Genomic DNA, 14,208 nt, shown 5'->3' on the forward strand with positions numbered 1-14,208 from the left:
GTGTTGCAAAGAGACTGATTTCAGGTATTTTGAAGGAAAGTTGATGTCCTAGATACTTCAAGTTTACATGCCCAAGTGATTAAGAAGAACGTGGCTCTTAATCATATTGAATATTTAACTGGTCTGGGGTAGGGCTCAGATTAGTCGTTTTCTTAGGCTTTTCAGGTGATTCTAATTACACCTAAGGTTAAAAAGCCATTCACCTGGGCATTAAAAAAAAAAAAAACTGCTCTTAAATCTCCCAGCCTCTGTACTTCTAAATGACACATAATTTTGTCATTTTAAATTAGATCCTATACTAAAACTTTGACTTAATTTCATTTCAAACAACCCCTTCTATTGACTGCTCTAATTCATTTTAAAGTATCATAATTTTTTGTTGTTGTTGTTTTGAGACGGATCTTCACTCCTGTTGCCCAGGCTGGAGTGCAATGGCACGATCTCGGCTCACTGCAACCTCCGTTTGCTTCCTGGGTTCAAGCGATTCTCCTGCCTCAGCCTCCCGAGTAGCTGGGATTACAGGCATGCGCCACCACACCTGGCTAGTTTTTTTGTATTTTTAGTAGAGATGGGGTTTCTCCATGTTGTTCAGGCTGGTCTTGGACTCCTGACCTCAGGTGATCTGCCCATGCTGGCTTCCCAAAGTGCTGGGATTATAAATGTGAGCCACTGTGCTCGGCCAAAGTATCATAACTTTTATTATGTATGTATATATGTATTTATTTGTTTTTGAGATAGTGTCCACTCTGTCACCCAGGCTGGAGTGCAGTGGTGCACTCTTGGCTCACTGCAACCTCTGTCTCCCGGGTTCAAGTGATTCTTGTGCCTCAGCCTCCAGAGTAGCTGGGACTATAGGCACATGTCACTGCACCTGGCTAATTTTTGTATTTTTTGCTAGAGATGAGGTTTTGCCATGTTGCCCAGGTTGGTCTCAAGCTCCTGGCCTCAAGGGATCTGTCTGTCTTGGCCTCCCAAAGTGCTGGGATTAAAGGTGTGAGCCATCATGTCTAGCCCACAAATTTTCTATTGGGAATTAAGTCATTAAATTTATCTCTAATTTCCACTTTCCTACATCATATTCAATAATTTCTTACAGCAATTCAACCTTGAAGATCCTTCTTTCTGTCTTCCTTTTATCCCTGTTTGCTCCTGAGGTTATGGCCTCCCTACTTCTCAGCTGGGTTATTGTAACGGTTGCACAATCAGTTTCTTTACTTCTTCTTCCAATCCAATGCATACTTTGCTCCCAGGTTATCTATTTCAGTGTAATTCCCCTGCCAAAATTAATCTCTGCTCTCCAAGAGCTCACAGTCTAGTGGCAGAGATGGCCATCTGTACCAAACATTATGACAAAATGTTAAGTAAGGTACATAATGTTTCTCAGCTTTGATCCCTCTAGGCACTTTGCTTTCATAGGTTCTGAGCTTACTCTTATTGCAGAATCCTAACATCATTAGAGATGCCTCTGGGGTCACTACTGAATCGGAAAGCAAGTATATAGAACAGAGGTCTATTTGTATAAGCTAGAAAATTCTCCCAAGTAGATCAATCAGAACAATTCGTTTTTGTTAGATGTTGAGATTCTGCATAACATTTTCATTTAAAAAAAACGTGACCCCATTACTAAAAATAAAACGCTTAAAAGCAACTGCTTTATTTATATTTTCTGTTAGAGTCGTCTATATGATTAGCCAGTCTTCTCTCCCCAGTGGACTATAAACATGACATGGATTCTATTTTATACAGCTTTGTATCTCCTGCAGTGCCTAGAAATGTCTAGCACATAGCAGGCATTCAAAAATGTGTTTTTTCTTCCATGTCTGACGGGGACAAAAGTGTTAATGTTAGTGCTTACAGATTTTCAGAATGTAAAAACATTTTTGCTTCCTTGTACCAACATGAGTCAATAGCTATTTTGAAATCTATAAGCACTAACATAACACTTTTGTTTTCATCAGAATTTGGCATTTGAAAATGTCCAGATATGGAGTTCTGAAAAGTTAAATTCAAGAAGGTTTACTAAGCACATAAATGCACAATGTACTCTGCTAGTTAATGTAACAGAAATGGAGCCAGCGAGAGAAGTCTAAAGGTAGAATATCATGAATTTGCAGTAACACAAAATTCAAAAAAGGAAGAAGTTTGAAGGAGAAGGAAGTGATCACAAACTTCAAACATTAACAAGATTTGAAAAGGAATGAGGATTATGATGATATTAGATTTAAGCAAGTTACCTGCAGGGGGTTACTGTCAGGATGTATGCTTATTAAAAGAATAAACCACTTATTGGGAAGTTTGACAATGGGAAGAAAGAGAAATGGAACAGCAGCTACAAAAGGTAATATAGATACAAATACAAGTCTTTGTCCACAGAAGAAAGAAAGAACAGCTTATGTCTGATGTCAGAAAGAGTAGCAAAAGAAATATCAACGGCTAGGAGGAAGTGTGTATCAGTGAAGGGGCATTATGAGTTCAAAAGGAATGAGAATTAAGGTTTTACATGTTTACCAAAGATTGATTATGGGAACATAAAATATATTGAAGAAGTAACAGAGTTTTAAAATATATAGTTTCTTATTTAACAATTTGTATCGGATTATTAGTTCTTACCTTCACCACTCTCCATGCCTTCTACAAAAATCCCCCCACATTGGGGAAGAATCCAGTACCGGCGTCTGTAACGATCCTGGCCAAACATCACTGAACGCAATGAGTGAGAGGCATCAAAGAGCTTCCTTCTGTACTGACTCTGTTGCTGTTAGAAAATGGTACATATAATTAGGTTTGGGATGTTAAATACTTTAAAAATTAATGTATAAGTAACTTTATACTTTTATACCTTTAAGCACATAAATTTCACTACTGGGAAAAGAGCAAAAGGGCTAAATATTCATGCCCGACTTCAATTTCAGTAACATTTATAAAGATAGAAATCATTTTAAGGATAATTATTTTTGTTGCCATGGAGTAAAAGGATAAGTTACCTGAGAAAATAAAACTTATCCTTTTACTTGATAATAAACAATGGGATCAAGTATTTTATGGAGCCAAAGCAAACTGGTTCAATTCAACTCTTATTGATTACAGTATATAACTAATAATACATATAGGCCAGGCACAGTGGCTCATGCCTGTAATCCCAGCACTCTGGGAGGCCGAGGCGGGTGGATCGTTTAAACCCAGGAATCAGAGACCAGCCTTGGCAACATAGTGACATCCCATCTCTACAAAAAAAATATGAAAAATCAGCTGGCGTGGCGGCACATGCCTGTAGTTCCAGCTACCAGGGAGGCTGAGGCGGGAGGATCGCTTGAGCCTGGGAGGTCAAGGCTGCCGTGATCATGCCATTTCACTCCAGCCTAGGTAACAGAGCAAGACTCTGTTTCGAAAAGCAAAGCAAAACAAAAAACAATAATATATATGTAATTGGCTAAGCCTGTATTTGCCTATTTTTACACTCAGGTTGTAAACCTAGACAACGTATATTTAAGTTTTGGGATAGGTCTGTGAAGAATCTAACATTAATACCATACACAGGCATGTTGTAATACCTTTAAAAAACTCATTTTTGTTCTTATAAAAAGCTCATCTTAAATTTCACTAATGCTATCAAATTCAGTTTTTATTTTTATTTTAATTTAAAAAAAAATAGAGATGGGGTCTCGCCATGTTGCCCAGGCTTGTCTCAAACTCCTGGGCTCAAACAATTCTCTCACCTCAGCCTCCCAAAGTGCTGAGATTACAGGTGTAAACCACTTCTCTTTAATGAGAAGTATGTAAATACGTACACTTTACAAATCCAATGCAAATAAAACCCACAAATACACAAACGTAAAATAAGACCTAAGATGCTGAAACTGTCACTAAGAAATTCACCTGAATTTTTTAGTAATTAATTCCAAGAAATAAAACTATGCCTTAATTGATATTTCATATTTATATGAAGAGCTGAAGAATATAGAATATTTTCTTTCTAGGCTCTGATTAAGTTCAATATCGTGTTTTAAGAGGCAGGCTTTTAACCTTAGCATTAAGCTTGTAAAGTTCAATTGTAAGAATGTTTCTAGAGTTTGTCATCTTATTTTTTGGTGACAAAAATGCTATTCAGAATCTTCATTTTTAATTACTCCCCAAAAGCTTGTTTTTGCTTAGCAGTCAGAAAAACTAATCCCCATACAATGTAGATTTCTAAAACACTGTGAAGATGTTAAATGTTAATCAGAAAAGTGCTTACTTTACTCAGTTTTTCAATCTGTTTTTCCAGCTCTTCAACACTTGCTGCTTGGTCACCTTCATCCTATACATAAGAAAATACAGTGTCATTTATCTGTTTTAAGATTTATTTATTCAATCCATAAATATTTAATGAAAGTCTCTTATATGCAAAATACTAGAAGAGGCACTGTATAAGAAGGTATAAGACTCAGTTCTTTTCTATAAACTAATAATCTGGTAGAGAGATACAGAAAACGTTATATTAAAAAAAAAACACACACACACAAAAACCTAGGTATGGTAGCTCATGTCTGTAATCCCAGCACTTTAGGACACTGAGGTGGGAGGATCATCACTTGAGGCCAGGAGTTTGAGACCAGCCTGGACATCATAGTCAGACCCAGTATCTACAAAAAATAAAATCAGCTTAGTGGCTTATGTCTGCAGTTCCAGCTACTTGGGAGGTTGATACAGGAGGACTGGTTAAGCCCAGAAGTTCAAGGCTGCAGTGAGCTATGATCATGCCACTGCACTCCAGCCTGCAGACCCTATCCCCAAAAGAAACAAAACAAAACATAACAAACCACACACACAATAAACTCCCCCAAAAGCAGGAAAAGTATAAGGGTCTCAAAGAGAGGTAGTGATTAAAACCTGTGAAGTTCAAGGCAGAGTAAGATTACTTTTAGTAGAAATGTATACCAAGGGAGGCTTTATAGAAGAAGTCATGTTTTAATTAGCTACTAAAGAATGGTTAGAAATGCATCCATCAGAGAAAAGAGGACAGGTCTCATGTCTTGACATGAGAGGTACATAAAAGGTAAGGTAGGAGATGAGGCAAAATGAGTTTAAGGCTAGATTTTGAAGACCTGTAAATGCTTGTCAATTAACAAAATGATCCTTTGAGGGAGGGTTAAACATCTGAACTATGCTTTCCAAAGGTTATTCTGGCAATAGTTGTAAGATGGCCTGGAGCAGAGAAGGGATTAAAATTGGTAAAACTAGCTAACAGACTAGTTTTGGTTTAAAACTAGCTAACAGATTAGAGAAGGAGGGATATGGTTCTTACTAGGGTAAAAGAAATAAAGATGGAGAAAAGCAAATGAATGTAAGAGATACTACATAGTTATAGAGCTGTTGAGTCTTGTCAACTCATGAATATGTGGCACAGAGGGGCAAGGGAGATGATGGAATAAATAAATTATGATGTTAAGGTTTTAAATCTAGGAGACTGGAAAAATACTGATACCATCAATTGAAGGAGTTATTTTTGAAGGGAAGAAGATTAGTTATACTTGAACACATTGAGCTTTTAGAATAAACATAATTCCTAACATGCATAGTACTAATTGCATAAATAGAAGGTTTGTAAGTAATTACGTGAAATTTTTCATTCTAGAAAATGACAACAGAAGAACTATCTCCAAATTTTAGGTTTTAGAGGGAAAGCATGAACAGAAGGTACATGGGTTTCTTTGGATCTTAGCTGCACTACTAGACATAGGCAAATTATTTAACCTTTATAAGGCTATTCATCTGTAAATCTGGTGATAATGTTACCAATTACATGAAGGTTTTGTGAGGACTAAGTAAGAACAGATCTGAAAGTAACCAACAGTGTTCCTACTTTAATAACAAGATGGAGGTACAGCTCAGATTAAAGAAAAATAACAACTTGTTTTTGATGTTTACTTCCTATCAGCATTCATAAAAAGCCACACGGCCACCAACCACACACAAACATGTATTTCTGACTAGTGTGGCTACCTACCCAATGAAAAAAAAAGTGAAAAAAAGACTGCCATAGTTTCACCATTATCTCTCACTCATCCACTCCTTACCCAAATTTAGGGAACCAAGTTACAAAGGTGTTCAGGCACATTATTTGTGCTAACAGTAACATGAATTCTATTTGGAATTAAAAGAAACCTTAAAAGATAAGTAGCTCAACAACTCTTAAATCTTGACTCTTATGTGAATATTTATAAATAGATTCTAAAGTGATCTTCTGATCAGCAGGACAAATGTCTGATAATCTGTTTATGCAAAAATACAATTCAATCAATAAATATTCAAAATAAGATATCAAATATTTGAAAATGCCATGTATCAGCCAAATAATCTAACTGCAATTTTTAAGACTCTTCCTACAATGCAAAAAGAAATAAATAAAATGTCTCCTAAAGTTTTATTTAAAGGAGTTTTGGCTAATAGTACTTAAAATTTTCAGAGATTAAAAAAACGTGGAAGAACAGAGAGAAAGGTAGTAGCAGCAACAACAAAACTAAGAACACAGAATCTATACCACAGTTCCCCAACCAAAAAAGAGTGTCATTATATGTCCCTATATGTCAGAGTTTAATTGTCCACATAACCTCTCACAGGCCAACTTGTAAGGTTCAACTCCCATAGGTCTCAACACAACTCTATGGAATGAAGGAATGAAGAGTGAGGAGAAGAGGGAATCCTCTTTGAGATAAAGGTGCTATGATCCAGTCAAGGGCAGTATCTTCTAATCGAAAGGGATCATATGGGTCTCAATAAGAAAACCTACCTGCAATCAATCCTTTAAGGAAGGTAACTACCAATACTCTACTTACAATTTAACTGAGAGGTCAAATCTATTTTTTGAGAACTAATGTGCCTAAATTATCAGTTTCATTAAGTAGTCAAAATTTTACTTATATAGGAAATTGATGTGTCTGCCAGTTCTTTATTATAAAGAATAATTCAAATCATTTAACATGAAATGTTAATTTGACTTCTTAGGTCCTAACATTTATTACTTTATAAAATTGTGAAATTGTTTTCTCACATTACTAACAAGATCTACCTTTGCCAGTGAAATCCTAAAATCTATTTAACTCTATAATTCAACACTCATAAAAAAGTGAAACACGACCAGGTGCAGTGGCTCACGCCTGTGATCCCAGCACTTCAGGAAGCCAAGGCGGGCGGAACATGAGGTTGAGATCGAGACCAGCCTGTCCAACATAGTGAAACCCCAGCTCTACTAAAAATACAAAAATTAGCTAGGTGTGGTGGCAGGCACCTGTAATCCCAGCTACTCGGGAGGCTGAGGCAGGAGAATCGCTTGAACCCAGGAGGCGGAGGTTGCAGTGAGCTGAGATCGCACCAATGCACTCCAGCCTGGGTGACAGGGCAAGACTCTGTCTCAAAAAAAAAAAGTGAAATACTACCTTAAATGACACATCTCCTTTAAAACTTTAATAATGATTTTCAAATAGTTTATGTGTAAAGAATAAAATGTATGGTTTGTTAGTTCTCTGTTAAAAAAGAAACCAAGTGAAACAAATAATTTCTGTAAATAAGTTCTAGTTTAGTGAGATAACTATACAGTGGAATAAACTAAAATCTCAGTACATAGTTGTCCAAGTTATTGAACTTACGAGTTAACACTTTAAAACAATTTATAATGTGAAGTGCTAAAAGAGGCCACTAATTCTATGAAAAGGTGATTAATTTTGGTCAGAAAGTCTTAATTCCTGCTATGGAAACAGGTCCACTTGCCAAATGAAGCAGACTGCTTATAAATGTTATCTTTTGTTTGGGTAATTACACTTCTGATACTCAAATTATACGCCCTTCATATTATTTGTCACAGATGAATGTACATAATTTGGTAGTTTCAATAGTACAATATTATGAAATAAATTATTTCTGCAAGGAATCTCAATGTAGACTCATTTTCAGATTGGTACTATTAAAAGCAGTAAAGTCAAATTCATTACAATGAGTTCTTAAATATGACATGAAAAACGCAGGGAATAAAAGCAAAAATAGACAAGTGGCACCGTATCAAATTAAAGTGCTTCTTCATAGCAAAGGAAACAACAGACTGAAAAGAGAACCTACAGGACGGGAGAAAACATTTGCAAACCATATATTTGATAAGGGGTTAATATCTAAAACATATAAGTAACTCTTACAACTCAATAGCAAAAACCAGATAACCAGATTTTTAAAATGGGCATAGAACCTGAATAGACATTTCTGCAGTGAAGACATACAAATGGCCAACAAGTATGTGAAAAGATGTCCAACATCACTAATCAGGGAAATGTAAAATCAAAATCACAATGAGATATCATCTCAGACCTGTTAGGGTAATTACTCTCAAAAAGAAAGAGAAAGAGAGAGAGAGGAGTGTTGGCAAGGATATGGAGAAATTGGAACTCTCATACACTGTTGTGGGATTGTGAAATGATATAACCACTATGGAAAACAGTATAAAGGTTCCTCAAAAAATTAAAAATAGAACTATCTGATCCTGCAATCCCACTTCTGCGTATTTATTCAAAAGAACTGAAATCAGGATCTTGAAGTATTTGTGCTGTCATGTTCACTGCAATGTTATTCACAATGGCCAAACGGTGAAAGCAACTCAAGTGTCCATTGATGGATGGATGAATAAACAAAATGTGATATATAGATACAATGAAATATCATTCAGCCTTTAAAAATCCTGCCACATGTAACAACATGGGTGAACCTTGAGGACATTATGCAAAGTGAAATAAACCAGTCACAGAAGGTCAAATTCTATATGATTCCAATTATATGAGGTATCTAAAACGGTCAAACTCATAGAACCAGAGAGTAGAATGGTGGTTGCCAGGGGCTGGGAGGAAGGGGAAATTGGAGAGTTACTATTTAATAGGTGTGAAGTTTCAGTTATGCAAGATGAATAAGTTCTAGAAAGCTGTTGTACAACCTCATGCCCACAGTTACCAATAGTGTATACAGTATACTTAAACATTTCTTAAGAGGGTGAATCTCATGTTAAATGTTTTACCAAAATTAAACAACAAAAAAGAAAAGTTCATTCTAATAATTTTTACCATTCTGGTTTAAAATATAACATTGGAAAAGAAGAAATTACGACAACATTTTGTACTCATATTTTTACTTAAGAAAGAGAACTGCATAGTACAAGTTCTACATTCATTCATAAATCTGATTATCATTGGTGTCAACTAGATACTATTTTCACACATTCCATCAATAAAATTCATCTCTCAGCTTTCTTTCACATTCCACTGATACATTCATCTCTCTAAGCTTTCTTTATTTCTCCAGCATTACTGAGTTGATGCAAGAAGGGAAAAGAGTTCTTTCTAGACTTCCTTAGCTAAGTACCCTTAGCATTGAGAGCAGAAGAAATGGTTAGCTGTATGTTGTTTTTTGAGTTCAATTCCACAGCTCTAGCTAGCATTCTTTTCTGATAAAAGGTGAACTTCAACCTTTTATACATGTCCATTTTCATGACTTACGGTAGCTTTCCCTAAACTCAAATACATACATACACACACACATCCCTCCTCTATGACCTTGCCTTCTTCCCTTTGACCTACTCTTCAAAGGTAGCTCCTTCACCTTGATTGAAGCCCCTCCAAAATCTTTAGAACCTTATAGCACTGTGCTTTTTAAATTTCTTTTATCTTAAATCCCCGTCTCTCATTTTACTGACTCTTTTCTTTCCATCAAAAATCATCTCAAGTCTAACATCTGAAAAATCCTTGGCTCCTTCTCCTCTCTAGGAACTCCCTGTCTTCTGAGACACAATGCTTGAAACAGTCATCTTCACTTTCTCACTTTCTATTGTAATCAATCAAGTATAGCCTGGTAGGTGTGCTCATCCCTCTAAAAAAACTGTGTTGACACTGCTTACCAATGACCTCTATGTTGCCAAATTCAATCAACATTTTAGGTCCACATCACACTAGCCTCTTACTGCTTTGACATTGTTTATCACTCTCCTTTTTGCAATGTTTGATTTTCTTGATTACTGTTATTATTACATGTGTAGAAAAGACTTAATACAGCAGGCCTGACTGGTATCCTCTGGAAGGCCTTCTTACAAGATTGGTCCTTGGCTGGCATATGGGAACTTGGATTTTGGGAGGGTTAAGATGAGCTCTTAACATGGACCTGTACTATTTGCACTAACAATGTGGATTATGCTGAATACCTGCTCTTCTTCAGAGAATCTGATATTTTGGCACATGCTATGCAGAGGGTACCTACACGACCAGCTCCCAGTAAAAACCTGGACACTGAGTCTCTAATGAGCTTCCCTGGTAGATAACATTACATGCATGTTGTCATAACTTGTTGCTGAGGGAATTAAGCCTGTCCTGTGTGACTCCGCTGGGAGATGACTCTTGGAAGCTTGTATCTGGTTTCCTCAGGACTTTGCCCATACACTCTTCGCTGATTTTGCTTTGTTTCCTTTTACTGTAGTAATTCATTGCTATAAGCACAAGTATATGCTGAGTTCTGTGAATCATCCTAGTGAATCACAGAACCTGAAGGTGGTCTTGGGGACCTCCAACTCATTATAGAAATCTCCAACCTGTCTGCTTTTGCTTCTTGAACAAGGAGCCTTGTGGGCTCCTATTAAATACTGATGATCCCTGAGGTTCCAACCTCAGTCCACTACTCTATTCACTAAACCAATCCCCTCCTGCAATCTTACTTACCTTGTGATTTTAAATTATCATCTACGTGATAATAACACCGTGATCTATACTTCTAAGAGTGAACTCTTCTTCAGGCCTCAGATTCCTAAATCTAACTGACTGCTGAGTTTCTATACACAGGTACCTCAAACTCAGCAAGTCCAAAAATAAATCATCATTTCCTGTCTTCAATTACCTGTTCCCTTACCTCCCCCTGCCCCCAAGTATGTATTTACTCTCTTCCTGATTTCCCTATTTTGGTTAATGGCAACAATAGCATGAAGTCTTCCAAACCAGATTGCTGGAAATCAGTCCTACCACTCTATCAACCTACATGGTTCACCTTCCATCTTCAAGTCCTGCCCATTCTTCCTCCTAAATATTTATTAAATCATTTCCTCCCTCATCCCAACTACCGTTGCTCTAGTTTCTACCCCTCACAACTCACCTAAACCATTGCAGTATCTCCTGACTGATCTCTGCACCTCTGATTTTGCCCCACCTTTTTTCTTTCACATAGCTGCCAGAGTGAGTAACTTAAAAATTAATGCTGACCATGCCATTCTCTGATTATAACCCTTCAGTGGCTTCCTGTCACTAAAAAAGCAAAAGATCCTAGTTCATCATTGTTGCGTATGAGGCTCCAGTAACACTGAAGCACTTGCAATCCCCTTAAAGCACATTGTGGTTTCCTGTTTCTGTCCCCTTGCTCATGCAATTCTCTCTGCCTGGAACACTCTTCCCTAGACCTTTACCCAGGTTAATGTTCAGCTCAGCTTATAGCCTCAGCTGATGGATCCAGAAACTCTGTGGGAGTTTATCACTCAGAAAATCTAAATGCTCTTAAGGTGTATCCGCGTAGTACATTGTCAATACCCCTCTCAAAGCAGTTAACACATTATGTTTTCTTTTTGCAAATCCTCCTCAGTGAGACTGTAAATTGAAATGGGACGTTCAGTGCCTTATTTGTCTTTGATTAAAAATACCTAGAACTACAGAAATAGTAATTGGTGTTTGAGGAATGCATTATTTTCACTAAACCTGACAACACTTTTAAAGGCATGAAGTGCTGTACAAATGTAACACAGTATGTTAACAGAATGAAACAGAATACCTGAAATTAAAAATCTGCATATCTCTTTGGAGAATTCTCAAGTTATTATATTTAAAAAAAACTTTTTAAAATTAAGTCTTAGTGTCTTTTATGTATAGACATTCTATGAAATATTTATATAACCATCACAAAAATCTTTATGGGACACAGATTGTAATATTTGTTTTTCAGATGAAGAAACTGAGGCAAGTAAATGTCAAAACTGAATTCAAAGCCAAATCCATCTGACTCCAAATTCTGTTTTTAAAACTATGTTATGCAGTTCTAGTTGTCTTAAAATCAACCTAAATTTGATTACCTCATCTTCACAGATATCAGTCTTTTTTCCTTTTTTGTCTTCTTTATCTTCCTCGTCCTCATCATCTTCATCACCTTGGTCATCACTGTCATCATCATCGTCGTCGTCATAATCACTGTCTCCTCCCTTCCTTCTTCGCTTGCGTCCTGGAGTGGGTGTGCCCAAGGGATGCTGCTCTTCTCCAAGATCAATGCCACTTGAAGTGTCTCTTTTGCCTGTTTTCTTAGCATGAATGATTCTGAGCCTTTAAATATTACGAAAAGTGATGACATGGAAAAAAAGACTTCTCAATATACTTTTAAAAGAGCAAAACATGAGTTGTATGCAAAAATACCTTATGGCATTTCTTTTGTGTTAAGCAATATACCAATGTTAAAAAAATCAGAATTAGGAAACTTAAGAAATGTTTCCATAAATTACAGGATGCATTAACTTTCAAGAGTTATTCTGGGTATCTCTTTGGAATTAGACTCATTAAAAAAAATGATGAAAACTGAAAAGAAGAATTTTAACAACGGTTGAGTAATAATTTCTGATCCCATACTAACTGACTGAATAAATTTCAATTCAAATTACTACAAAGAAACGAACCTCTTAACATAGGAGTAATTTCTGCATGATATTTTCTGGCAGGAAGATAATTAAGTTTTAATGTTGAATAAGTTTAGTTAGATTCCGTAAAAGCAAATTTTAATTAGAAAGCAATTAAGAAAGAAAGTTACAGTTCCAAACATTCTATTTGTGATAAAAGCAACTTAATAGCAACCACAATCTTAGAAAATGTAATTGCTTGACTTGTTTAAAAGAAAAAAGAGAAAATGACTTTCTTCTAAGTATGAAGAATATAAGCTCAATGAATCTCATTATATCTTTTGTCCACTGCAAATTCTGCCCCTGAGTTTTATTAATTTTATATCCCATCTAAATTGAGCATTATCTATTCTTTAGACAATAAAAGTTTAAATTCTATCTTTGCAATTCATATGCTTTACTGGAAATTTGTATAAAAAGAAAACAGTACATTAACTTTAATAAAATAGGACTTACTTGCGGAGTTTACCTTCTACCACCCATTTATCTCTCCTCAAGTTTGACATATAATCAATGTTCTTGTCGATTTCACTGCCAATGCAAGAATTTATTAAAAAATATAAATTAATCAATTTATGCAATGCACTAATTTGATATGCAATAAATTTGATATGTAAATTAATGCATTTTTGAGTAAATAAAAATGATACAATTGCCCTCATGCATATACACGTTCATATATATATGTGTTTATATATGTATACACATATGTTGAAAAGTGGTAACTTCTCCAATGGATACAACATTAGTATTAGAAAATTCACTGTGGTTTCTATCTTAAACCAAGAAAGAAACTATGCACCAATTGCCTTAGAAAGCCAGCATTCCAAGTTTTGTTGCATGTATTTAAGATGTGATAATTTCCAAAATCAAAGCAGGATACCAGAACACACATGGATATTTATATAAGTGCACATACATACATATGCATATACACTATCTAAGTGTATATGTATAAACAACCAAACAGAAACTAAGAATATTATGATATCTGGTAAAGTCAAATGGGGTGCTTTTTCTTTCTAAGGTAAAAACTGTAGTGTACCATTTTCACTGAATTTGGGTGTATGTGTTTTGAGTAAGTGCCACTCAGCATTACTATTTGTTACCATGCTCATGCTTAAATGAACTTATTCTTCCATAACATTGTAAGATGTGAATATTATTATATTTTTTGGGATGACTGTCAGTGAATAGCAGAAACAAACAAAAAATTACACTAATACAATATCATAGTTAAGATAGGCACAGAAAATTTAAAATTTCTACACTCGTAGAAATGCATGACTGAATATTTGGATTGATCCTTTTTCTAGAAAGGTGAAGGCCTAAAAGTTGTTAAAAATTTGTAAAATAATGAATAACAAGGACAAGATGAACATGAATTTGTTCAGAAATCTTGAATACTAGTGTACGTGTTGGTATTAATATTTTATTAGTAACAAGTACTAGAGTGAGAACTCTGACTTTTAAATAAGACCAAGTACTTTAAAAAAAGTATAAATTAA

The 14,208-nt window shown here is 35.6% G+C and overlaps 1 protein-coding gene across 50 annotated transcripts in view; it reads right to left on the reverse strand.

The window, feature by feature from the left end:
- Nucleotides 1-14,208, reverse strand: part of BAZ2B (bromodomain adjacent to zinc finger domain 2B) — a 315,913-nt gene that overhangs the window by 54,598 nt on the left and 247,107 nt on the right. For all 50 annotated transcript variants that reach the window (XM_077957047.1, XM_077957045.1, XM_077957032.1 and 47 more), the window contains 4 exons: nt 13,157-13,231; nt 12,110-12,353; nt 4,235-4,297; nt 2,611-2,755 (listed from right to left, as the gene is read on the reverse strand). In XM_077957047.1, coding sequence (XP_077813173.1) covers nt 2,611-2,755; nt 4,235-4,297; nt 12,110-12,353; nt 13,157-13,231 — 527 coding nt within the window. The remainder of the gene's footprint in view (nt 1-2,610; nt 2,756-4,234; nt 4,298-12,109; nt 12,354-13,156; nt 13,232-14,208) is intronic.

Source organism: Macaca mulatta, chromosome 12 (genome assembly GCF_049350105.2).
Source record: "Macaca mulatta isolate MMU2019108-1 chromosome 12, T2T-MMU8v2.0, whole genome shotgun sequence".
Lineage (NCBI taxonomy): Eukaryota > Metazoa > Chordata > Mammalia > Primates > Cercopithecidae > Macaca > Macaca mulatta.